Source organism: Trichosurus vulpecula, chromosome 5, assembly GCF_011100635.1.
Source record: "Trichosurus vulpecula isolate mTriVul1 chromosome 5, mTriVul1.pri, whole genome shotgun sequence".
NCBI lineage: Eukaryota > Metazoa > Chordata > Mammalia > Diprotodontia > Phalangeridae > Trichosurus > Trichosurus vulpecula.
Genome location: NC_050577.1, coordinates 239200838 through 239228622, shown reverse-complemented (window position 1 = coordinate 239228622; position 27785 = coordinate 239200838). Strand labels below are relative to the sequence as shown.

At 36.3% G+C, this 27785-nt stretch overlaps 1 protein-coding gene across 1 annotated transcript in view; it reads left to right on the top strand.

Annotated features, from left to right (window-relative positions):
- NAV3 (neuron navigator 3) overlaps nucleotides 1-25664 on the top strand; it is a 341502-nt gene extending 315838 nt beyond the window's left edge. Inside the window, exons 28-37 of the mRNA XM_036760724.1 lie at nucleotides 3696-3793; nucleotides 7796-7891; nucleotides 8175-8343; nucleotides 10401-10636; nucleotides 16209-16363; nucleotides 18175-18246; nucleotides 18782-18978; nucleotides 20159-20277; nucleotides 21529-21732; nucleotides 25228-25664. Of these exons, the coding sequence (XP_036616619.1) occupies nucleotides 3696-3793; nucleotides 7796-7891; nucleotides 8175-8343; nucleotides 10401-10636; nucleotides 16209-16363; nucleotides 18175-18246; nucleotides 18782-18978; nucleotides 20159-20277; nucleotides 21529-21732; nucleotides 25228-25347 (1466 nt within the window). The 3' untranslated portion in view covers nucleotides 25348-25664. The remainder of the gene's footprint in view (nucleotides 1-3695; nucleotides 3794-7795; nucleotides 7892-8174; nucleotides 8344-10400; nucleotides 10637-16208; nucleotides 16364-18174; nucleotides 18247-18781; nucleotides 18979-20158; nucleotides 20278-21528; nucleotides 21733-25227) is intronic.
- The last annotated feature ends 2121 nt before the right edge of the window (nucleotides 25665-27785 follow it).

The following is a 27785-nucleotide window of genomic DNA, read 5'->3' as shown; positions in this document are numbered from 1 at the left end:
TTATATTGAGCCTACTATGTGCTAGATACAGCATTCAACATTTTATCAATATTGTCTCATTTGATCCTTATAACAACTCAAGGAAGTAGGTACTATTATTATCTCTAGCTAGTAAGTGTCTGAGGCTAGATTTGAACTCTGGTCTTCCTGACTCCAGGTTCAGCCCTCTATCCCTTATACCATTCACTGCCTCTAATAAATTAATGAAAGGAGGAAAATAGATGAAAAAGTGGTGGGTTTAGGAAATTTCCAGGTCATGAAACATGGAAGTAAAGAGAGAAAGAAATTATATTTCAACTACTTGGACTAGAAAAAAGTACAGTGAGTGCTGGCATCTTCCTTGGTCACGCCCCATGTGTCACACCTGCTGTTTTTCTCTCTGGAGTTGTTTCTGTAATCAGTCATCAACTTCAATCAGTGGATGGCTAGACTCTCTGACATTGATTGCTTCCATCAGCTAGCAATATTAATTTAAAAACCGCTGTACACACCAGGAAGATAAACATTAAGGAGAAAAAACTGTCCTTGCCTTCAAGGCCCATAGAATCAAATGACATAATAAAAGCACAGTAATTCAGTGAAATATAGCGATATGAAATAAGGATGAGGAGATCATGGTTTTATAGGTGATAGGGACATTGAAGACCATCTAGTCCAATGTCCTCATTTTACTGACAAAGAATCTGAGGCTCAAAGAGGCAAAGTGAGCATTGTGGAGTTCCACAGCTAACAAATACCAAAGACAGGATTTAAAGAAAGGTCCTTATACTCCAGGAATAATACTCGTACCGTGGTACTATCCTGGGACTAGAAAATTCAATTATGAGAGATAATAATAAAATTACAATAACATTTCTATAACACTTAGTATGTGTCAGGCACTGTGCTAAGTGCTATAATAATAAAAATTAATAATATTGCAATAGTAATGACATTTGTATATTGTATACTATGTGCCTAGGCAGCTAGGTGGCTCAGAGGATAGAGGGCTGGGTGTGGATTCAGGAAGACCTGAATTCAAATGAGACCTCAGACACTTACTAGCTATGGAACCCTGGAAGAGTCACTTAACTTCTTCTTGCCTTAATCCAGTGGAGAAGGAAATGGAAGGGATGATTTTAGATTAATTCACTTTACTAATTCAAAAAAATGGCACTCCAGTTTCTTTGCCAAGAAAACCCCACGAACAGCATTAGCATGCTATGGTCCATGGTGTCATAAAAAGCCAGACACAGTTGAATGACTGAACAACATACTATATGCCAGATACTTTGCTATGTATTTTATAACTATTATCTCTTCTGATCCTGATATCAACCCTGGGAGGTAGGTACTATTATTATGTATTACCCTCATTTGACAAAGGAGAAAACTAAGGCAGAGGTTAAATGATTTGCCCAAAGTCAGGTAGCGAGGTAGTATCTGATTTGTTAATTAGTTCGGGGATTTGAACTCAGGTCTTCCTGACTCCAGAATGTGAGCTCAATCCACAGTGCCAACCTAATCATGTTCATTAAGCAGAGTGTTGAAAGATAAATGGAATATGATTTAGAAAGGAATGGGATAATATTTCATCTGGGGGAAATGATATCCTCATAGGCAAAATTTAACAATTCATCTGTCAGCAAAACAGGTAAGTCTAACTGCCAAAGAATGTCCATGATATATTGGATTTTGGAGATTCCAATTAGTAGATTTAATAGATTTCCCTAAAGTGAGGTAGGTAAGAGAGTTGACTGAAGTCACTGCCTGTTTCCGGGGAGAAAAATTTAATTAAATATTGCTTAACAATAGTTGTGCAGAATGCGTTGGAAAGGAGAAGGAATGATACTATTACGATAGATGCGGATAAGATGCTTTTTGGCCACTGACATGTCAAACCAAGGTGCCCCCATACTCTTCAAGCTCGACATTCTTTAGTCTGATTTTTTTTTTGTTATATGTCTAGCTTTTAATACATCATTTTACCTTTCTCTAAACTTTTCTATCTTCTAAACAACTAAAGTGATTAAAATGATATGGTTATCATCAGATATCTTTCATTCATTTTATTATTATGGGTCTAGGCTTTTAGAGTCATAGCACTTATATTCTGCTGTTACTCTATGTGTTTGCTGTGAAGCAGCCAATTGTGTTTCTGTTTTCTATAGGTCATGGGTAACTCCATACTGAGTTTGTTGTGAGTGGGGGATGATTTTGGATTAATTCACTTTACTAATTCAAAAAAAAATGGATTTAGCACAATCCATTTCAATTCAATTCAGTGGCTGCAAGACACTAGCGATATATAAAGACAAAACAAAAAACAGTGCCTGCTCTCACAGAGTTTTAATTATGCTGAAAATCATTGAAAAAAAATTGAGAGGAAACATGTTGCAGTGGGTAGAGACCTAACTTTGGAGTCAGCTAAATTTTCATCCATGTACTGCCTCTTAATACTTACTATGTGATGCTAGGCAAGCTATGTAACTTCTCAGTGGTCTGGGCAAATAACGTAGTTTGTTTTGTATATGTTTTTACATATGTTTCATCTCCCCTCGTGGAATGTAAGGTCTTTGAGGGCAGAAATTGTTTCATTTTTTTCTTAATACCTAACATAATATCTAGCAGAAGGTATTTAATAAATACTTATCAATCAATAACTTACAGAACAAAATCAAGTGAACTGATAGAGGAAGTTTCCTCATTGGAAACTGTGGTGCTAATGTGATAGAAGATCTTCCCCACCCATTCAATAGGCCTCAGGTGCAGCTAGTTAAGGGAAGCTTGATTGGGAGAGGCTTGTTTGTAGGCAGGCCCACACCCGTTGCTAAGTAGGTACTAAGCCCCAGGCCCCCAAACAAGGTATACTCTGGGAGTATATAAAAATGAAGTAACAGGTATGAACTACTCTCAATCCCTTCTCCTCCTGTCCCACCAAAGAAAATAAATGAATCTTTGATCATTTAAAAACCCAGTAGTATAAAAGTTAGATAGCATCTTACTCTAACCCATAGGACAGTGAGTTGAGAGAATCTTTCTTCTTCCCTTCCTTGTCAAATATCTTGGTTGCAGAATGGTAAACATAAAGTAATTACTATTAATATACTGCTGCAGAAGGAAAAAAAAATTATGTGGTTGTTTGTTTTAAATAACAATGCCTGCCTAAGAATTACTGAGATAGTCCAAGCAGTAATACAGCTGGGAATGTGCCCAAATGTTTGAAAATAATTTGCATTGACAGTCTATTGCAGTATCTTTCAAGCCCATAGATTACATGAGAACTTGAGCGTGGATGTTTTGGATTGGATAGGAAAGGCAGACTGCTATTCTAAATGTCCTAGTTTTCATAGTGACTGGTTTTACCAGATGTGGTTATGCTCATAATGTCTGCTCTGGGGAAGAAGGATTGGCTCCTTCAAACAGACAAGCAAATAATAAAGTTGGAACTTTATAATTTCTAGCTTGAAGGAAAGAGTCAGTTCTTTTAAATCTAGAAGCTGATTAAAACAGAAAGAAAGAAAATGCATTGGTTTCTCAGCTCCAAGTATATTAGAATGTAAAAGACAGTACAAATACAGTTATTTGAACTTTATAGCACTGATATTCCTATTGAAATATGTAAAGTAATTTGGGAGGCAGTAATCGACTACAAGTGAAAACAACTGATTCCATTTTGTTTCAATACCGATTTTATTGGTGGCTTTTTTTTGTAGATATTTTACTGGAAGATGCTACTGATGGAACTCTTCATAAAGATGGCCGCAGTGTGAAAATTATAGTATCTATTAGCAAGGGCTATGGTCGATCAAAGGTATTCCATTTATGCTATCTTCTGTGTTATTGTGAACATAGAAAGATCTCTGGAGCTATGAATATTTTCACTTCAGATTTCTTATGGTAACATACCAACAAAAGCCTTTTCTCAGCCTTTTGCACAATCATGTAGGGTGATTACACATCGCAAAACAAATGAACTAATCACTTGTACAGATGTGGCTCCCATAGTCTTCGTATAGCATGTTTTCATCAAAGCCCAGATCTTTTGATTTCATACTTCTATACAGAAGTTAAGGACCACATATGATTGCACATGTTGTCAAGTTATGTTACAGGTATCATCAGTAGAAGATTTAGTCTTTATAAAGTGAAGCATTCTTTCAGTGGCCAGTAGTGCTTTCCTAAACAAAGAAATTGGGTTTCTGAGCACTATAATACATACTAAAAAAGTGATGAGTAACCATCTGTCCTGAGATTGCTTATTATGAAAATATCAGTGGGTCAACTTGTCTGTCACCTTTCCAGAGCAGAGGCCTGAATGACTAGGCCTATAAGATTTTTTTGAGATAGCATTTTACCTACAGTTCAACAATCAAACAACAAACATTCCTTAAGTGCTTACTATTTTTCAGGTACTTTGTTAAGGACCGGAGGAAGGAATGAAAGAAAAGTCATATGCTGAGAACTTACTGTGTGTCAAACCCTGTCCTGAGCACTGGGGATGAAAATACAAAACACAAAAGCAAAAACTGACCGTTAGATTTGAATAGGCAGAAACAACCCACATAGGAGAATGGTTACCAGGGAGGGGCATTTTTGGTGCAGAAAGTTACATAGATGGTGAGTGGGGCCACAGAGGAAGAGAGAAGAATATACAAAGACAGGAATGAAGTTGTTCCTACCCTCACAGAGCTCATATTGTATCACAAAGAGATGTATTTATACACATACATACAAAATGTTTTTTGCGGGGAGGAAGGTAGGAGAATCTAAGGGAATCAGGAAAAGATTCCAAGAGATGCTGACTTTTGAGCTGAGCTGTGAAGGAAATTAAGACCAGAAAATTGATAAACTCTTAGTGTTAGAAGATGTCTCAGATGTCCAATCCAAATTTTGGTTACAAAAATGTCATCTATCATATTTGACAATATAATCACTGATATAACATTGTACTTAGTGACAGACAATACAAATGGATTTGCTTTTAGATATTGAGCCAAAATTTACTTCCTATTAGATCCACCTATAAGTCCAACTCATTGTGTTGATCTTTGGAATCTAGGAAAACACATGTAATTCTCTTTCACAAAAACAACTTCCTAAAGCTAGAAAGGTGGGCTATTTTAAGGTAGGTGCCATGATCTCCTTAAATCTTTCCTTCTCCAGGTATTTGTAGGGCATGGTATCAAATCTTTTCACTATTCTGGTCACCACCTCTGGCCATACTCCAGATTGTTTATGCCTACTCAAAATATGACACATAAAACTGGTGATGGTACTAGAAATGTAGTCTGGCCATGATAGTAGGAGTATCACCTTCATCCCCAGTGTTAAGGTTCTGTTAGATAACATTATCATTTGGACTGTCATATCCCATTTTTAACTTATGCTGAATTTGAAGTCTAGATTTTAGATACATTTACTTATGCAGATGATTTTTATTAAAAACTCAAGTACAAGGCTTTATCTTTATTACATTCCATTTTATTAAATTAGAACCATTTTGCTACCCTATCTAGATCTTTTTGGTACCAATTTTGTTAGCTAATTATCTCACCCTCCTAGCTTCATGTCATCCACAAATGGGGTAGGTAGTCTTACTCTGCTTTCATCCAAGCTATTGAAAAAAATATTCTGAATATTAGAGGTATTAGCCCTATAGCAAAGACCACCCCTTCAAGCAGATATCGATTGTATGTCTATAGAATTCTTCTTATACCTGTCAGAAAGGAAATTAACTTCATCTGCTATGACTTATTTCCTTCCCAAGTTCTCATGAATCATCCCTTTAAGGAGTTATTATAGAATTTTGTTACGATCTCAGTTCCTCTGAACTTTTCATCCTTCCTTACAATGTAATAGTTTTCAAATACATTCATTACCATCAACAATTACCATTTCTATCCTATAATTTGTTTAGCCATTCTCCAATTGATAAACACCTCAATTTAACAACATGTCATCTGGGCCTCTTTGGATAGATACTCCCACCAAATTTTTATTCATGGCCAAATTTGATTCTTAGGTCAATATCTGTTGCAGAATCTCAGTCCATTGAATCATAAAGATATTCTCCCCCTAAACTTTTTTGAACAACTATGAAAGAATAAGTGGTAAATCTTTTTAATTACAGTATTTAAGAGAATACCAAACACTCTAAATTAGTAATGAACTAAAAGATTTTATGCCTTTCAACTTCAAAAACAAAGAGTGCTTTAAAATTGTTTTTTAAAGTAATTGAGAAATTTAACTTTAAGAAGTAACATGGCACTTCTAAATGTGTAACCAAACTAAATGCTCCAAAGATTCTAAAGCCATAAACTCACTGCATGAGCTGTAGGAGCATGTTGATTTTTCCCAAGTGAATATTTACACCAAAGACTATGATACCTTCTGTGAGGCTGAAACCACCTTTGGCTTAAAAAACCAGCTATTTATAAAGAGTTTTATAAAGAACAATTTTTAATCAACTTCATTAGCTCTGGGAAAAAAAAATCTTCCTCTTTGAGAGAACTTGGAAAAGCATGGCCCTAAAAGTTTAAATTAACAAATTTTCCATCTAAACCATGGCACAGCGTGTGGTTTTCCAGTTCTTTCAGCCAAAGCTTCTACTAGCATCTGAGTTAGGGGGTGTGTCAGTTCAGTAATAAGATGGCAAAATTCCAGAATCTGGGAGGTAGAAGGGACCTCATCTAGCCCATTATGAATAGGAAGAAAAATACCTCTATAACATTGCCCAAAGCTGCTCATCCAACCTGTCCTTAAAGAACTTAGGTGGAGGCTAATCTAGTTCTTCCTGAGGCCACCCATTTCATTTTTGGATGGCTGTAATTATTAAAAAGCATTAGGATAAGATATTTGACCATGGTGTCAGAGACACTATTCAGTTACCATTCCTGCATTCTAAATTTTCCATTTCAGAATTACTTTAGTGTATGTGAAAGTACCATACATATGTGCACATAATAATCTACAAAGCAGATAAGTGAAGAGGTCCTTATCTGAATTATATATTCAGGGTCCTCAAATAATGTTTTTGGGTCATGTAAAAAATTTCTCCTTGAAAGCAAGGAATGTTATTGCTTTTGTTTTTGTATCCCCAGTAGCTGGTGTAATGCCTGTAAAATAGTAAGCACTCAGCAATAAAAAAAAAACTGATAGGATTTTTTTTTACCTAAAAATGTTATTTAAAAATCCAGTTTCAGAACATATTTCTTAAGATGGGATATACCTGTACCCACACTTCTTTGATTTTCCTATCCATAGTCCATAACATCACTACTAAACAACTTCATTTCTTTCTCTTCTAATCCCTTTAAACAATCACCTTTCCATCTGTATCACTAAAATACCACTTATATTGGAAAATACATGAATGTGTAAGTGTCAATGTTCTATTGTTTCACGTGGTATGGTGACACATGCTTGTACTCTCTGTTCTTGGAGGGGTTGATGGATTGCTTGAGTTCGGGACTTCTGAGCTACAGAATAGATAAAAATAATTGGTTTTCCATATAAAGTGTAGCACTAGTATGGTGAGCCCCCAGAAATAGGGGACCATCATGCTTTTTAAAGAGGAATGAACTTACCTAGACTGGAAAAATGGAGCAGGTTAAAGCTTCCATGCCTATTTATATTGGGATCAGGCACTTTCCAGCTGGTAAGATAGGGAGACCCAGTCTCAAAAAAAAAATAAAGATATTAACTGTTGCTTAATTCATATGTGTCTGGTTTTAAAAGCAACAGCATGGTAATCAAACATGATTGGCAGCTGAATTTAATCCTGGCTTATTTTTATTTATTTATTTATTTTTAGGAACAGAAGCCTCAGGCATACTTGATAGGATCCATTGGTGTTAGTGGAAAAACCAAGTGGGATGTATTAGATGGTGTAATTAGACGTCTTTTCAAGGTAGGATCTGTACAATAGCAAAGTATCGGTTTGAATATTTGTGCCCATTTCAAATACCTCACCCCTTCACTGTTCTAGGCTGTGCTGATTTTTTTTCTTTGCTCCCTAATTTAAAATATTCATTAAGACCTCTTCTGGCTACGGCTATTGGACTTTAATTAATTTCATGGCACCTGTTCCTCCAATTCTTAATCACTTGGCTCCAGACCACCCTGTGATCTATTTTTCATCTTACATGCACTAAACCCCTGTTTTGACTGTTTTTGTTTGTACCCATTTTTAGGAGTATGTGTTTCGGATTGATACATCCACTAGTCTTGGCCTGAGCTCTGACTGTATCGCTAGCTACTGTATAGGGGATTTAATTAGATCCCATAGTCTAGAAGTGCCTGAATTGCTGCCTTGTGGATATCTTGTTGGCGATAATAACATCATCACTGTGAACCTTAAAGGTAAAAAAACAGGGGGGGGAAGATGATTGCGTTTGTACCAATATTGCCCACTTTTACCCTAATTTTTCTTTATTTTCACATTTTTTTATTTAATTTTTTTATAAATAACATTAGTCATTTTTTAAACATTTAAACATGTTACAATCTCATCAAAAGAAAGTCACTGAGGATGCAGAGGTAAAATTGAAAGTGAAATGGTTAGAGATTCCCCAATGTTCACTTAAAGGACTGGGATTTAAAATTTGACACTATAAGTCATCGGATCATAGATTTATTGATGGAAGGGGCTGCAGAGGTCATCTTGTCTAAAGCCTTCCTGTTACAGATGAGAAAACTGAGACCAATATATAGACCCCAATCTAGAATTTAAATTGATTTATTTCCTTCTCTAGCATTTTCCATTTCTTTTGGCTTCTAAAGGTCTTCCTACTACTACTATTTTACAGGCATTATGCCAGGGACAGGGGATATAAAAAAAAAAAAGCAATATTTTCTACTATAATCTATTTTTTTCTCATGGACAACAGGACCTGCACATTTGCCATTTAAAAACATATAATGTGCAATGAGGTGCCTTATAGTAGCAATCAGGAACTAGACATCAGAATCACTGATCAGTTTAATAAAAATAACTGACATTTATATAGCATTTACTATTGCCAGACATTAAGTATTCTTAAAAGTATTATCTCATTGGTCCTCACAACAACCCTGGGAGTAGATGCTACTATTATCCCCATTTTACAGAATAGGAAGCTGAGGCAGAGGTTAAATAACTTGAAGGTATCTGAAGTTGGATTTGAACTTGGGTCTCCCTGACTCCAGGCCCAGCTTTCTATCCACTATGTCTCCTAGCTGACTGTTTAAACATGTATAGCATGTTCACCAAATCACAGTATGCTTACTAAAAACTTTAGAGAATATGATAATTAAGACATATTTCCTACCTATTAATTAGACTTGTCCTTTAATACAATAAAGGGGGAAAAGCAAAGAATTTTAAAATGCAGATGAAATCATTACCAAACCTATTAATTCCTAATTCATAAAGAACCAGATGTAGTGTTTAGGTTAGAGCAGGATACCACTGTTTGAGTTTGTCATATATCCATTGGGTAGAAAAGGCAGGTGAGTGGTGCAGTGAATAGAGTGCCAGCCCTGGAGTCAGGAAGATTCATCTTCCTAAGTTCAAATCTGGCCTCAGACACTCACTAGCTGTGTGACCCTGGCCAAGTTACTTAACCCTGTTTGCCTCAGTTTCCTCATCTGCAAAATGGGTTGGAGAAAGTAATGGCAAACCACTCCAGTATCTTTGCCAGGAAGGGGTCATAAAAAGTCAGACAAGACTGAAATGAACGGATGACAAAAATTGGGTGGAGACATCTCATTCTTGGAGAACTTGGAAGGGTACTTAGATTTGAGGATAAGATGAGAGGAAGCTGAGGTAAGACAAAATAGACAATATTACATAGTAAGAAGAGTAATGGATTCAAAGTCAGATGACGTCCTTTCAAATACCAGCTTTGTTGCTTAATAGTTGTGTGACCTTAAGCAAGTCTGGTCAGACCTCTTCAGCTTCATTTTCCTCATCTGTAAGATAAGGGGATTGTAGTGGAAGGTGTCTACTATCCATTCTGGCTCTGAAGTTTGTTTTCTAGGAGGCCATAAGAATGAGGCAAGTTATGTGTTGACACATAACCTTGTAAGATCTAGCATATGTGGTAGGGAAGTAAAATCACAGTCAAGGAGGGGGGATAGAAGAAAGAGCCAAGTGGGTTTTCAAAGGAAGCTGGTACTAATGCATGAGTAGACAACTGGTTTTTTTTTCATTTGTTTGTTCCCCATGCCTTATGGTCATTGCCTGAAAATGACAAGAGTGTTTTGTTTTTGTTTTTGTTTTTTGTGGCAGAAATACCAAGACAAGTATTTTGCAATGGGCATCAGAAACTTAATTCTTGCCATTGGCCAAGTGCTAATATGGTAGAAAACATATGTAGATCTTGAGTTTACACTGAACTATAAAACAATGAAGTTTTCTTGTTTGTTTATTTCTTCAGGGGTAGAAGAAAACAGTTTGGATAGCTTTGTTTTTGATACACTAATCCCAAAACCAATTACCCAAAGGTATTTTAATTTGCTGATGGAGCATCACAGAATTATCCTATCTGGACCAAGTGGCACTGGAAAAACATATTTAGCCAACAAACTTGCTGAATATATAATAACCAAATCTGGTAGGAAAAAAACCGAAGATGCTATTGCTGTGTTTAATGTGGACCACAAATCAAGTAAGGTAAAGTGGCTAGAGTTAAAATGTTTCTGTCTCCTATATGAACACGGAATTCTTTCTTTAATGTTCCATATTATGACTAAAGATTTTAGGGTTCTATTACAACATGCATTATGAAGTTCTACAGAAACTTGAAGATTTTTCTGAACTCCTTTAGAGGAACCTGCACAAGACCCCAGTTTCTTATTTCCTTTTACAAAACTAGTCTCTGCGTTCTTAAATAGTAAATGTGTGTATATGTATGTGTGTGTGTATATATATATATATAATATATATATATGTGTGTGTGTGTGTGTGTGTGCGCGCGCGCACCACACATATACACCCACACAAACACATAAACATATATGTATGTGAAGATGTAGCAAAGTAAACTACAGTTCTTATGAAGAGAAAAATAAAATAAAGAATGAAGTGCCATCATTATTTTTTAGTGAAATTAAACTCTTGGAATCTTAAAGTGTCTGCGCACACAACAAAGATGGTAACTGACAGTCAGTTACAGTTGGGATAATAGTGTTGGACTCAAATGAATTTCTAAAGCTGGCTCATATCTCCCTGAATTTCTTGAATTGAATTTTGTACCAAACCAGCCTAAGGGTTCCCTTTGGGATCTATTTCAGCTAAAATTAGCCCCTGGGCATCCACAATTCTGTAGGCAACCTGGGAAAAAGTCCAAAATTCATTCCATTTTCTCAAATCCTTAAGGCTATTGACATATATATATATATATATACATGTATATACATGTGTGTATATATATACATGTGTATATATATATATACATATATATCTATATCTATATATATATACACATACACATTTTATGGACTAGAACCAAGTCCCCCAGGACTGTTGCCTGAAAGGACTTCAATACCCTTAGTTCAATGACTTCAGGAGAAATATATTAAATCAAAGATTTGTTTCTGTTCATTGTATTTGGATTGCTGCAAAACTTTCTAAACAGGAAATATTTTTTAGTAAATAAATTTCATGTCAGCCTAAATCATGTAAATTAGGTCAGTTATCAACCATCTTTCTGGAGGGGAGTTTTAGCATTGGTAGGTTGGTATTAGAGGAACTAGATTATACAGCCTCATCTCAATGTCTGAATTTTTTTTTCAGTCTCAGGAAATGAATGTGAATTTCATTGAATTTCTTTGAGTGTTAGAATCTCCTTCATCTCTCTATGTAGATTAATAATCTAACCTGCAAGGGCTATATAAAGAGTACACCTAAATATGCATAATTAGGTAGTTCACCAAATTGTTAATTTAGATTTTTTGGCGGGGGGGAGTTTCCAAGGAATGTGACCACCAGTAAGTACCTTTGCTCAGAGCAGTCTCCTAAGTATTCATCAAAGAGAATGATGACTAGAATCTTCAGAAGAAACTACAAAGATAGTCTTTAGAAGAAATGTATTTGAACTCTGTTAGGGTCTTCCTAATACTTCACTTTACTCATTCAGATGGAAAGATCACTTACCAATTCTCATTTACTAGTGTACAAAGAACACTGGGGTCCCTGGCAGCTAAACACATGTGTCTCACAGATTTGAGGTGTTTTCTTCACAGCTGGCAGTATTCTACCTTTGGTGGAATAAGCTGGAGTTTTAATTGACAAATATATAGTCAGGATATTTGACTCATTATTCTAGGCTGAAATGAACACAACTGATCTTTACTTCTTTTTACTGGTTCTTTACATTTTATTAAATGTTTATTTCCTTCTTCAGGTTCTCTACCTCTTCCTATCTATATATCTTCACTTAAAATCACCCTTTTCTTCCTTCCCTTTTTCCTTTTCTTTCTTTCTCAGAAGTACAAAGGACTATTTCCTTAGTCATGTATTCTTTTCTCTTTGGTTTTGCCCCAGCACTAAAGCTAGTCAGTTTTTAGAATTATTTTCTTTGTGTGGGAAATGGATTTTTTTTTTGGTGCCACACTTTGGGACTGGATTATATTAGTGAAAACTTTCAGTGAAGCTTTGTGTTTTTTGATCAAAGGGAAGGAGTATAGCACAGTGAATAGACCACTGCACCTGAAGTCAGAAAGACCCTAGTTCAAATCTAGTCTCAAACACTTAATGGCTGCATGACCCTGGGCCAGTCATTGGCCTTTGATTACCTCCATTTCCTCAACTGTAAGATGGGGATAATAATAGCACCTACCTCCCAGGGTTGTTATAAAAATCAAGTAAAATAAAATTTGTAAAAAAGCACTTGACACAGTACCGGGCACTTATAACGAACTCTGTAAATGCAAATTCCCATCCCCTTCACATCCTAGTCTTCTCACTATTTGTGTGACCTTTGGTACATCACTGAACTTCCTTGAGCCTCAGTTTTGTCAACTGTAAACTGAGTCAGACTGGAGGACTTCCATGATCCTTTTGGGTTCTAGTTCTATAATCCTGTGACACTTCTGAGATTATGTAAAATTAACTTTCACCTAAGGTTTGCTCATGGGACACTGAGATGGAAGTTAATTTTTAGAAAAGTTTAGTTACATAGAATGCTTTTATAAGAGGTTGATCTATTGAAATGCAATAACTGAAGGTAAACTCCAAGTAAAAATGGTCTTTTTTTCCCATTAGCTTAAATAAATTCACCCACTAAGGATTCCCATAGTCATTATCATCAAAATATTATTTTCCTTAAGGCACATTATCTTTTTTTAACTCAATATTTCCAAAAATCATTTTCTCTCTCTTCATTGGAGAAGAATCTGTGCTGTTATTTGACCAATGTAGTTGCTATTGCTTAAAAATTTTAAATGATTCATTGTTTGTACAGTATTAATTAAATGCTATGGAGATATAATAGGAAGAAACCAATTGTAAGCTCCTTGAGCTTACAATACAAAGGAAGCCTGAAAATAGAGCTCATCAGAATATGTTGCTTTCTCTGAATGCCATCACCATATGATATGCATGAGCTTTTTTGCCAACATTGGAACAATTCCGATTGGTGAGAAGACCAACCTTCCTTCCTTCCTGGGAACTGGTTTTGTGCTAAAGATAGGTGTGAAATTTAGGGAATCAATAACGCAAAATGCTTTATGAAATACATGAAAAATACTCTGAGACAACCCACCTGTACTGGTTAGTTTCTAATAGGCTCTATGCTAGGCTGCAGATAACACACATGAAACAAAGGCTTTCAAAAACACTTCACTCACTCAAAAGATTCAAACAAAAAGCCAAGAAGAGAAAAAGGAAAAAAATATTCTTTTTATGCCTTGGGAACCTCTGTGTTTCACAGTCCATCTTTCTTCCCCTCTTTAGGGCTACCATCAAGCCACCAGCTGGAATATTTTGATTGAAAGGGTACATCTAAAGAGTAGAATTTGTGCTGTTTGATATAGTATGCTCAGAAGGCAATTGTTGCACATAGGAAAGAACAAACAATGAACAGGAATCACTTGGGAGATGAGGATGTGGAGAGGGGAGATTAGCAGTTGGACTTGGCAGTGAATGACTCAGTTTTCCTCAATATACAAAATACAGTAACTAGTAGGAACTGGTATTTATAGCTCTGATATATAAATATACAGAAGAACTGTGCGTTCTCAAGCTTGGAAAACTCTTGACTGGGAATTCTCATATTAAATAGAGATAAGAAAATGTGTATGACATAGGGGCTAAGTCCTAGTGAGGCAGAAGAGTTTAAATGACTTGCCCAGAATTACTGTCAGGTGTCAGAAGTGGAATGTGAACCCAGATTTTCTTAACTCCAGGCTTACCGATCTATTTATTACATTTGTTAAAATATGTGGCTGGCCAGAAAAGTTAGGCCTAGCAGATGACATCTACATCTACTTTCCTCCATTCTTTTTGTTTGGCCAACAGTATTTCTCCTTCCAATGTTCAGGAGTCTAGTTCTTTTAATATTTTTTTTTGTTTCTCCTTCATTTTTGAAGAGGACCATGACATCAGGGAAATGATGACATGACTTATAGTTACCTCACTCAAAGCGAGAATCTGAAAAGACCTTAGCTCAAAAGGGCCAGGGTCTCCCAATGCATCCTGGGCCATCTCTAGTCATCCTGATGAATATCAGGTCACTGGACCCAGATGGCTCAGGAGGAGACAGTGAGCCTGCTGACCTTGCACAGCCCTCCCTCACTCAAATCAAAGTCAACTACAAGTCATGTCCTCATTTCCCTGATGTTATGATTCCCTTCGAAAATGGAGAAACAAAACCTGTAAGTAGCCTCTCCCTCTCCCTCTTTTTTAATATACCAATGGTGTCAAACATCTCTCAAAAAAGATAAGTTGACCTATTTATCATTTTGGTTTGAATTATAAGCTTCATTTTCCCTTTTGAAGTCAAACACAGCTTTCCAGATATCTAAGAATTAGATAAAGGTTTTTGTTGTTATAATTTTACAAAAACCTTTTAACCCCATACCCAGGGTAATGACATTTTTTTTTCTTTTAGAACCATTAATATGCCATTGGTTCAACATAGCACATGCTATACTATTTGGAATGCTAGCTATCTTAAATCTGGATGAAAGATTTTGAAATCCCTTATAAGCACAGTCTGTAAAATGAATGTTCTAGTTACTAGTAGTTTATTCCCTTGAGGCTTTTGTTACTGATAGGACACTGCAGGAAGAAATAGCTGAATGGGCTATATGTGCACATGGCTATTGCAAATTAGGATCACAGAACTTCCCCCCACCACCCAATCTTCAGTATGATTTGCAAATTGAAAATGTCATTGTAAATATGCAAATGATATGTAAATGCTTTTACTGATTAGGGTGACTCTCAGTAACCTAATTATGTTCCCTGGCCTAGCCATCTGTGAGAGCAGTCAATCAACAAAAGTGTTTATCATATTTAGATTATAAGCTACTTAGGGATCATACCTTTACAAAATACCAACCATCCTAAGTAATGAGAAATGCTAATTGTAAATGTCCTATTTAAAAAATTTAGTCTTTCTTCAGAATTACTGAATTTCCATTGAACCCTACTTTAATAAAATAGAGGGGGGAGGTGGAGGGGAAGATGTTTAGCATACTTTTATCCGTGGCCCCAGGGCTGAAATTTTATATGCATTCTATCTGTGAACCTAGTTTGAATGAAAATATTACAAGAATCACTGAGAACTCACTTGGGGATGTCATTTTGGAGTAACTTTTTTTTTTATTAACCCAAACATTTTTTTATGAATTTTTTCAATGCTTTTTCTACAGACATAGTATATTCCAATAACAAGACTCATTATGCATATTATATCACAAGGGCTTAGATCCAAGATCCTTTTTACCTCTTCCGTTTAGGGAGAAGTGACAGAAATAGGTCTTTTGCTCCCACTGTTGTAGCTACCATTCAGGTAAAATGCTGAAACCATCTACCAGTGATATGCTCCGTTTTCCCCACTTCTCTCATTCATTTCTTATCCCTCCCTCTCCCTTCTTAATCTGTATCTATTTCTGCAATACCCTGTCTTCCATTAATAAGGAGTTGTTCCCAGGACAAATATATGTCATTTGGTACACCTATCAGATGTTCATTGTTTTTTTTTTTTTCAGTTACTATACTTAATTCTTTTCTTTTTAAGGAATTGCAACAGTACCTAGCCAACTTAGCTGAACAATGCAGTGCTGATAATAATGGTGCAGACCTACCTGTTGTAATTATTCTTGATAATCTCCACCATATTGGCTCTTTGAGTGACATCTTCAATGGTTTCCTCAACTGCAAATATAACAAGTGGTATGTGAACGCTTTTTGAATGACACAGTGTGATAAACTAGGGTTAAAAGGAGTGACCATGTAGTTGTTAACTTTTAGATCCCATGGTATCGTAAGTTTTGTAAACCAATAGCAATGTTTCATAACGATTTCAGAGTATGTAAAGGATGCTTTCTACTGGTCAATTTGCCTCCAGGGAGGTAATTTAATTTTAGGTTGCATAATGTCCAGGTCTAGGGAGGTAATACATTTGATGTTATCTGCCCTGGTCACACCATATCTGACACATTGTGTTCAATTCTGTGTAATACATTTTAGGAAGAATATTCACAACTGAGGACATCCAAAGGAAGGCAACCAAAATAGTTGAGTCTATGACTTATAAATACTGGTTAAAAGAACCAGTTATGTTTAGGGCTAAAGAATGATTTTGTGATTTCATCCATGTAGATATCATGTAGAGAGGAGACTCCAGCTAATTTAGATTGGAACCTTCTCTCCAATTTATAGCCAGAGAGGGTATGTTTAGTCTGTAGAAAAGATGACTTGGGGGTATTTCAGGAGGAAACGAGTGTAATCTTCTGTCATGTTGAAGAGGAATTAGTCTTGTTCTGTTTGGCCCCAAAGGGTAGAACTGAGAATATCGGTTAAAAGTTAGAGGCAAATTAAAATTCAATGCACCAACAATTATGCTGTCCAATAGTGGAAAGGACTGACTTAGGAATTAGTAGGTTCCTGCTGCCTGGGGGTCTTCAAGAGGAAACTAGATGACCACTTGTTAGTGATGTCTTAGAGGGGCTTATTAATCAGGCACTTGGGATTTTGTGGGTCTTTCCAAATCTAAGATTCTCTAATGTTAGGTATACCAGTCATTCAGCAGCTGCAGGGGTTTGGGGATGGGGGCAGAGAGAAACTGAAAGCAATGATGAAAGGGTATATTTTAGATCAGTTACAATGACACAGGTCAACCTGACCACACGGAAAAATAAAAATGCATCTCCACATATCAGCCCTCCTAAACCAGCCCGATTGGCTGCCTACCTCATGTGACCATGGACCTAAAGTAAAAAGAGAATTAGAGGATCTGAAAACCACTCAAGCTTTATTGTAACATGGCTATTTGAAAGAAAAGCAATGAGAATATCCTTTGATAATGTCATTTGGTTCCTTGCCGAATTGAATTGTTGCTTTTTTATAAATTAAACTATTCCAAACAAGGCAGGATGAAATGAAAACGGAGCAAGAAATGTTATACTCCTAATTTTATTTTGCTATCTTTTAAGGAAAAAAAATTAAGGCACAAAGAAAAATCACTAGTAGAAAAATGGCTTGTTAGGTTCATAAGAGTCAGAGAATTTTAAAATAGGAAGATTCTTAGAAATCATCTAGTTCAGGGGTAGACAATCTATATGTGGCCCATGGGAAAACAGGCTCACCACCTGTTTTCATAGGGCCTTAGAGTTAAGAACAGTCTTTACATTTTTTAAATAAAATTTTATTGTATTTTAAAATGTAAAATCCATTCTTAGCTCATGGGACATACAAGTCCATGGGCCAATGTATTTCACCTGATGCTGAAGTCCAAATGTATCATTGTCCAGATAAATTGAAGCCCCCCAAAAAACTATGACTTGTTCAAGTTATCACATAGGACCTACATCTCCTGATTGCTAAGCTCCTGTCACTTGCAACTTTGGAGCTTAATATTCAAGTACTATCCTGAGCCAGGAATTAATTCAGTAATCCAGAAATTAATTAAGCCAGATTAATTACTCTTTTCCTCCCCAGCTCCTCCAAATTCATGCTTTTTTCTTTTCTACTTCTACTCTTAGTCCCTATATCATTGGAACAATGAACCAGGGGGTTTCATCATCACCAAATCTAGAATTGCATCACAATTTCAGGTAAAAAAAAAGGTTTTTTTCTTTCTTTTTTCTTTTTCCTTTCTATTTGAACATTGATAAATCCTTCCGGTGGTGACCTGGGTTGTGAAAGTAATTCTCACTTCTTTTGCCACATATGTTTCTGCAATCACATGTTATGCACACCTCTTCTTTTATGCTGAGGTGTTTACTTTCCTGTAAGTGTTCCCTTCTTCATGATTCCCAGGTCTAAAGGATGATGCTTTCACTCTACCCATGGAGAATGCAAGTTCTAGCTCTAATATCTGGTTGATTTTGGTTTTTTATTCACAAGTACCCTCAGTGGGGAGGTAGTATGCTTCCTCTCCCACTCATCTCTGAAGAACTATAAACTTTTTCTTAACTCAGGAAAACAAACCCTGATCGTCTAGTTCAGTTTCTGATATTTCTATTAGCCATTGCAATTATGATCTTACACAGGGAAATAACCACTTTGCATTCAAAGGGGAAAGACAGTGCTTTGACTGAATATTCGTTTTTAACAATAATTTCTGAGGTTGGGCATTCCTTTGTGCAGGTGGGTACTATGTGCTAACCACACAGAACCAGTAAAAGGCTTTCTGGGCAGATATCTCCGGAGGAAATTGATTGAGACTGAAATAGAGAGAAATATGCGCAACAGTGACCTCATCAAAATTATAGACTGGATTCCTAAAACGTGGCATCATCTGAATAGCTTTTTGGAAACACACAGTTCTTCTGATGTGACCATTGGTGAGTTCCAAAACTGCATATGCCTTCTTCAAGGAACTTGGTGTCCTTGGTAAAGTTGGGCAGATTGGATAAACAAGAGGCTGAGCCAAAGTGATCATATTAGAAGACTCCAAACAATCTAGTTGACATTTTTCCTGAAATTTTGCCCTCTTCTCAGCTACAACAGATAGGGAGCATTTTGTACAGAAAATTCTGGCTTAGAAGATGTTCATTAAAATATAAACTAGCCAATGTTCTCATGGGTTTTTTTTTCAAGTTGTGGAGAAGAATTATGACCAATGGAATGAATCATGAGAAAGAAGAAACAGAACCAAATTAAAAAAAAAACTATATATATATATAATGTCATAAGTATCCAAATGCCACTCACCTGGTATTATTAGGTACTATGAATGCTATTAGTAGTCATTCACATTTAAATAGCACTTTGGAATTTTTTAATGGACGTTCCTCACAGCCTTGTGATGAAGGTTAGACATTTTGTTGTGGTTTGTTGTGTTTTTGATGCAGACAGGTAAATTGAAGATGATAAAATAGAATGTGAAAGAGGTTCAGTGACATGCTCAGGGTTACCAGATAATGTGTGTCAGCAGCAGGACTTTAACCTAGGTCTTACCAACACCAGGGCTAAGAATATCCACTAAAGGGTGCTTCCTTTCAGTGAAAGGACTATTTCCTTTTAATAAACAAGGAAACTGAGGCTTAATAATGTTAAATGAATTGTCTGGGATCACAATTCTATATACAAACATGTCTGTGATTTTTTAAAAGAAGCTTTTAAGAGAAAACCATATTAGGAAAACTTTTTTTTTTCATCTAAATTGAGTATGTTTTAATATTTCATGCACAATTATGTATTTCAAGTTTTCATTATGAAAAGTCCATTTCTTTGCATTGTTTGAAAAAACACTGAGGTAATCACAGAGTTAAGATCCTATTGCAGGTTTTAGATGAGCATTGAATGAATGTGAAGAAGAAATTAAATTAAAAATTAAATTCAGTAAATTACTTTTCTACAAATGCTTTAATCAAGCTTTTCTATAGTGTAATTTTCACTGAAATCAGAAATTTGTTAAATTACAGAAAATGGGGCTTAAAGAGTTTTTTTTTTAACAGAATGTTTCTATTTCACATGAAGATGATTAGACATCTTACAAACTGGATTTTTGTTTTGTTGCAGGTCCCCGTCTTTTCCTCTCTTGTCCTATGGATGTAGAGGGAGCCAGAGTGTGGTTCACTGATCTCTGGAATTATTCCCTGGTACCATATCTTCTAGAGGCAGTGAGGGAAGGTCTTCAGGTATGTAATGACTAAGTAACTTCCTTAGAAAAGAAGCAAAATTCCTTCATTTTATTTACCGAATTTTCCCACCCAATAAGTGAAGCTGGATCATATCCACTAACAAAGATAGGTGGATCATTTTATTGAGCTGGGTGAACCTGAAATGAGATATATCTTACCCTTTCCCATCACTATTGCATTGTTATTTAAATAAATTTTATTCCTCACTTTTTCCTAATGATGAGGCACATTGTCTTTCTTTTTCAATTTCTGTGATCTCTAATTTGTACTAAGCTTTTCCCTGGATCTCCATTATTCTTTTTTATTTCCCTGTTCTAACTTGATCTATTTCATAATATAACATATATACGAGGCTTTTAAACATTGGTTTTGCTATTGATATAATCAACATTATAAATGTGGGGAAATAAAACATATCCTAGGCACTCATAGTATTGGTAGAAAGAATTTGGAGGTCCTCCAATATCATTAGGATTATATGTTTTGATTTTAGCAAAAGAGGAATTCCTTGTGGTTATTCACCTAGCTAGTATCTTCCCATCACAGCTAGGCCACTTTTGTAGTCTGTAATATCTATTTTCTCTATTTCTCCAGTTGTTCTCTACCCTACCAAATTTTTTTGTCTCCTTGATTAGCCTATTTCTCTTCAACTTTCTGGATTTCCACCAAAGTGGACATATTCATGGCATAACACTACTTTACCCCTACCTCTGTTGGCTCTCTTCTTTTTAGCTTAGCCATTTCCCTGCTGAGATTTAGAGAATTCTGCTTAGCATGTAACACAACCTCTTTAACTCTAGATAATTGAAAATTTCATCTTCTTATTGTCAACTTTATTCTGTTTTGCAAAATGGTTAAAATTTATGAGGTGTGAATTTAATTAACGAATAAGTTTCCCTTACATTAAAATAGATTGCCTGAAATGAAGATCTCCTGACACATTTTATTTTAGCTAGCCTTTTGGTTTAATGTTAATTCTTTGCATGATCTTGGTTCCATTTTCTTTGCTGCCACACTTTGTTTTTTGTTTTGTTTTTAATACTCTTCCAGTAAAATGAAAACCTGAGATTCAAAAGATATATCAAATAACTATTGAAAATATTCTTCTTGAGGGAAGGTCATTATTGTATTTGTAACCCTGGCACTGTGCTTTGCATATCAAAATTGCTTAATAAATGCATATTGACTTGAACTGTATGCTTTTCAGATTTGTTTTGTTTTTTAATTTTATTTACTCCTATCTTCTAGATGTATGGTAAGCGAGCACCATGGGAGGATCCCTCCAAGTGGGTACTTGACACGTACCCATGGAGCTCTGCCTCACTGCAACAGGAAGGCCCGGCCTTACTTCAATTGAGACCGGAAGATGTTGGTTATGAAGGCTGTACATTGGCAAAGGAAGGGACAACCTCTAAGCACATTCCGCAGACTGATACAGAGGGAGACCCTTTGGTGAGAAGTGACTGTTTTATCCTTATCATTTAGTCTTAACAACAGTGTAAAGACTTGGTCATGGTGCTTGTAGTTGTGTATGAATTGAGGGGATCTTTGAGATAATCTAGCTTTTTTACAACTGAGAAAAAAGAGGCATAGGATAGGAAAAAGACTTATAGAAGGTAGATTACTGATCTGTATACTCAGTAAGAGAATTTAGATTTGAACCCAGCTCCTCTGATTCTAACTCTTACAGTCTTTCCACTATTTGTCCATTTCAACCACTCATTCCCTGACATTACTATTATCAGTGCAAAAAAAATGAGGAATTAATGAGAATATTAAAGCAAAAATATAAATTAGCTCAAAGCCCCCATTAATTCATAGAAAACCAAATTATATATTTTTTTGAACGAAGGCTTCAGAAACATGGAAGTTAAATGAATACTTGAAGAAACAGCAGATGTTGTTCCTGAGTCTGGCTCCAGGATGGAATTGAGGAGGCTGATGTGGTCTGCTGTTTGAAGGAGTAGGATTGACAAAGAAGCAAAGGAAAATCAATCTTCTCCTTTCTTTGTCTGCTTCCATATTATATGGTTTAATTAGTTTCAATATCTGTGGAGTACTTCAAAGTCTTTGGATGAAAAGTCATAAAAGTCCAAATGATTATTCCTTGGTACATTTTAAGTGTGTCTTATTACTGGGAACAAAGAATTTATTCTTATTTTGTTTTGCAAATTACTTTCTATAAATAGGTAGAAGCAAAATTACTAGGTATGAGGCACTAAACTATTCACTATTTGAGAGTGAAGAGCTCAATGCATTTACAAAACAAATAATGAAACAAATATATTGAGAGATTCTATTTCCTTCTCAAATTGAGAAGGGAAAGTAATAAAAGAATCATAAAGCTATTCTTAACTAGAATAAAACTAAGTGGAGTATTTTTAGTTGCCATTTTTACATTTTATATTTAAAGCTTTATCTTGATTTTGAAAGTATACCTTTCCCCCAACTAGGTTACTACTCCACATCTAGGTTAAAAACAATCCAGTCGATCATGAATTACCCCTTAGCCTGTTGGTTCATGCATATTGATAAAATAATCTAAGTTGAAATGGTAACCTGATTGGCTTAGATGTAGAATTGCCTAGAACAGTAAGAATTAAAGTTATTTGCCCAGTGTTACAGAGCTTGTATAGGTAAGAGGCAGGACTTGAATAAAGGGCTTTCTAGTTTCCAAACTGGATCTCTCTTCACTAGCTCCCACTGTCCTCTATTATTTATATTTCAGCATTCCTTTCGGTTCTAAAAACATTTGTTATATGCCAGGTGCTACCCTATTTGCTAAGGTTACATAAAAAAAGCTGGCTTGACCTTTAGGAGCATGTATTCTAATAGGAAAAAATTACATAGTAAAAGGCTCTGTTATTAACATCAAAAAAAACCTTTCCCTTATACTGATATACCCCATTAGCCATGGACACCTCCTGTTGCATATTTTCCTTTTTACTGTTTCTGAATCTATAATGGCTCCAGAGTCAAGAGCCTTAGATTCAAATTCTGTCTTATTACCTCTGTGACCTCAGGCAACCAACTCACTTAATCTCTATAGACTTCAGTTCCTGAGGTGTTGAACTAAATGGATTTTGAAAATCTTTCTGGCTCTAAATCTTATGGTATTGTGACATAATCTGATGCCAGAGTCCATAGTATATCTCAATGGGGCCATCAGGTCATGGACCAGCCTATCTAATTTAAACTTCCTATATAGGTCAGTGAATAACAAAGTGCTTTGTTCATGGTATGTTTTTAATAAATCCTTATTAAATTGAATGGTGGTATTCTGGTTATGGCTGAGAGCTTCTCTTAGAATCCAATTTCTCCTGGGCTACTAGATTCACCAGGGTTTCTCATATGCTGCTTTTCTGAATTGAGTTGAATTACAAGTTTCTGAAAATTTTGCTCTCCCACTCAAGGCCAACTTTTGACCTCAACTTGGAGTCCATAGCAGCAAGCAACCTTTTAAGTTGGTGCTATGTCCAATGACTGCTATACTCTACCCAGTGCAGGAGCTTTCTTCTTTACTCTGGATTCACTTTTTCTCAAGATATCTCACTATTTAGGGCTTCTCACTTTGAACCCCTTGTTAGCACCTTGTCTGGGGCTGCTTGTAACCCCTTAACACCCCACTATTTAATGGAGATCCAAAAAGCAGCCAATTACTCCAGCACACAAAGCTGTGACAGTGATAACACCAGCCCCCGTGATGACATTTCAAATTCATCTCTTGAACTGATTCTCTAGAGAACATAAAGCTAGGCAGATAGAGGATTTAGCTTAGCACATAGAAAAAAGCATTTCTATTGAGCAGCTGCCAGTGCTTGAGGTACCAGAGGGTCATGTTTTGCCATTCCCATTCATTTGACTCTGGGGAGTTTGTAAATAAGACACAGAGATAATACACACACATTTCTTGGATTAGATCGACTTTTAAGCAACATTTTACATCCCTAATGTCAACAGAGAACCTACAGACCTCCTTCAAATCTAAGCAATATAGCTAAATTTTTCAATACATAAAAATTTAAAGTCACATTCCCCATAAACTCTTATATGTACTTCTTTTGGACTGGAACAAACATTCCCCTAGCCCATAAGGATACTGAATGCTAGAAAACTCAAAGCAGCTGATGTTGTTCCAGAAAGTGGTTTTTGTTTTCATTGACATATCAATCCTGATTGAGCCACAGAGTCAACAGCAGTAACAAAGTACACGGTGGATCTTTCCTCTTCCTGTTTCTAGTACTAGTGATCGACTTCATTCAGTCACCTCGTCCTGAGGTCAACTCCTAATCAGCAGATGGTGTGTTTGTGTGGAGCAGCTGGCTTCATTCCACTCTACCCTCTCCTTTTCTCGGGGGGGTTGTGTGTTTGTGTGTGTGTGAGAGAGCGCGTACGTGTGGATGAACACTTACGACTTTCTGTTGCCATTCGATGGTTTCTGCTTCCTTCAGCCAAAAAGCTTGGATGCTTGGCATCATCTCCAACCACAGGCCCAGATGTCCAGCTGTGATACAGTTTCCTTTCCAATCTCCCTGCTTGAACAGCAGACATTCACAACATTGAATAAAAGACTCATCCTGCAACCCTATTATATCCTTATGGTTCCTCAGTTTTTCAAAGTCATAGTTGAGAGACACAGCAGGGAGGCCAAGGATGATGTGATTGTTATAAAACTTATTTTCCCCTTCTCTTGGGTGGTATGAGAGTGTGCCTAAAGGCACCTAAGGTTCATATATATCTATTTTACTTGTGTGTGTGTGTATGTGTATATATATATACACACACATATATATACTATATATTATATATGTACATATATACTATATATATCATATATAGTATATATATTAGATAGATATATATGAACGTATGTGTGAATGAATATTTCCTTTTTGTGTGGTTAGCTAAATGCTACTTGTCTCTATAGATTTTTTTCTTCTTTTCCAGATGAATATGCTAATGAAGCTCCAACAAGCAGCCAATTACTCCAGTGCACAAAGCTGTGACAGTGACAGCACCAGCCACCATGATGACATTTTAGATTCGTCTCTTGAATCAACTCTCTAGAGGGTATAAAGTTAGATATAGGTTTAAGCTTAGAAAACAAAATGCATTTCCACTCAGCCACTGCCAGTGATGGAGCAGCCAGTAGAAGGTCCCTGACCAAGAGCTGTATGCTACAAAAAAGGCAGCATATTTCAGTCAGAAAAGTCAAGATGCTCAGTTGAAATGGAAAGCTTGAATTCGTTTTTCTTTCAAGGCATTCTGTCTCTATGGAGTCACACAAGTAGGGCTCCATTAATTAACTGGAAAAGGCCCTATGTGGAGGGCCACCAAGCAGATTGCACATGGGTTAGCCAAACTGGAATTTTTTTTTCTCTTTAAAAGTTTACAGTAAAAAGGGTTGTTTTTTTTTTCTTGTTTTATTTTGTTTTCCACTTCCTTCTTGGCACCTCCCCCATTTTTTGGGAAATATTTTCTTTTTGTTTTAACTCTAAGGTGCTGCATCCACCATGCAGGGCCCATGTTTTCCAGATCCAATGCTATCCTTACCTCCGTTGTGCCACACGGCACTGGTCACATGACTCCAGTAGTGTTTGTGTTGTGCTACTGCCCATTCCAAAATGGATGCCAGAGGCTCTGTACTCAATAAGCACAAATGGCATTGTGCAACCACCAGAAAACACTACTGTGATATGTTGGATAAGTGCCAAGTTAATTCCTAACTGCCATTTCCACAGTGATGTACTCCACCAACTTTTTAGTGTGCAAGTCACCGTTTTTATAAGGTTGTTTTTACCACAGTGGTCTTTTTTAACCACCTACCCACTCCCCAACCCCAACAAGAGTTTTCTACCGGTTATTAGGGAACACTGTCAAAAGGCTTCTTTAGGGCCTCATTTGTGTGAGCCTTTTCAGTGGACGAAGGAATATTTCCTATGGTGCTGTCTCACTGCCTTAAACCCAATTTCTAGAACAGTTTTACAGGTGGTTTAACTTCTAAACCATTGGTAACTCACACTGTCTTTTCATTTTACCAACAAGACACATTGGTTCACACAACAGCCTCATATCTGTAGATCATGATTTTTTAAAAGAAATGGATAGGAGAAAGATCAGTATTTTTATCCTGTGAAGAGATTGCTTTGTCTTTCCTTGCCCATGGACAAGGAACCCCCAAACTCACTCTGACCATCACTTACAAGCTGAGGGAGGTAGCTAAGCAAAGATCCATCCAGTGCCATGGGATGGAGGTTTTTTTTTTTTTGAAGGCTCGATATTTTGAAATTCCTCTCCAGCAGAGCTGGAAGCATTTGATGCAGCATGAGCACAAACCTTTGGGGTTTTTCTTTCTCCCTTTTTTTCCCCTCTCTTTCCTGCCCCCCCTCCCTTTTTTTTTCCCTAATTTGACGCATGGTGTTTTGATTGTTACCATTGTACATGAGAAAAAGCAGCATTGAATCACATGGAAGCAGTGACATCCACTGTGGAAGAGGAAGAGTTTATATTGTAAAGGAGGGTTAGTTTTGCACAGTCTACTGGGTGGGTATTGTAAATAAAAAAGGCCTTGCACAAATCAAACAAACACACTCACACAAATTGTATTTTATCCTGTTGGTGTCGAGATGTTTCACTTGCTGAGATTTCCTGTATGTTGCAAACAAATACAGAATGCAAACCCTAAAAGCTGTTTTTATCTGGTGTGTTTGTCCTGTATTTACAGTTGGTATGACTATGCAGGAGTTATCAGTGCTGGAGTGAGCATGTTTCCAATCTGTACATGAAGCCAATACATTTTTAGAAATTTTAATGGTTTTAAAGTGCATCTGGCATGGCAGGCTGTAAACAGATTGCATGACAAACTTGATCGGATTCATTAGTGAAAGTTCTGGCCGTAAGAAATAACTAGTTTCAAACACAATCCAAGGGCTTGGGTAATGGTGTAGATATGTACTGTACCATTAAAAAAAAAAAGTGTTACCTTCAGGATGTACAATTGGTGCTACTCTCTGTGACCACCCAGGGGTCAGTTGCTATATAACACAAGACAATGACATCCCTGCAGTTTTCAGTGTGTTACTAAGTCTCTAGTTCCCTTTGTGGTGCTATTGTCCTAATAGAAATCACAATGGAGTTCGTGCATGTAGAATTTTGACAACTTGATTTAGGGGCCCCGAAGGTAGATTGGTTCTGTGGTGTAACATTGACATGCGTAGCTGGCTAAGTGACTAGTTGCCCTTGTATGAGACGCAAGTGAAAAAGAATATCAGAAAATCTTTCCCTGCCATTTCTGAGAAATCCAAACGAACCATGAACAACATAGACAGAACCTCCTGCAATACATCTCAGTGAGTCCACCTAGTTTACAAATGAAACTTGTTTGTGAAACATTTGTCTGTATACATTTTATATTTTGTACATTTTTGATGTAACATATCATGTAAATAGACAGAAACAGTGAAATAAATCATCTGAAAAGTTTTGTAGTCTTTGTAAAGCCCTGA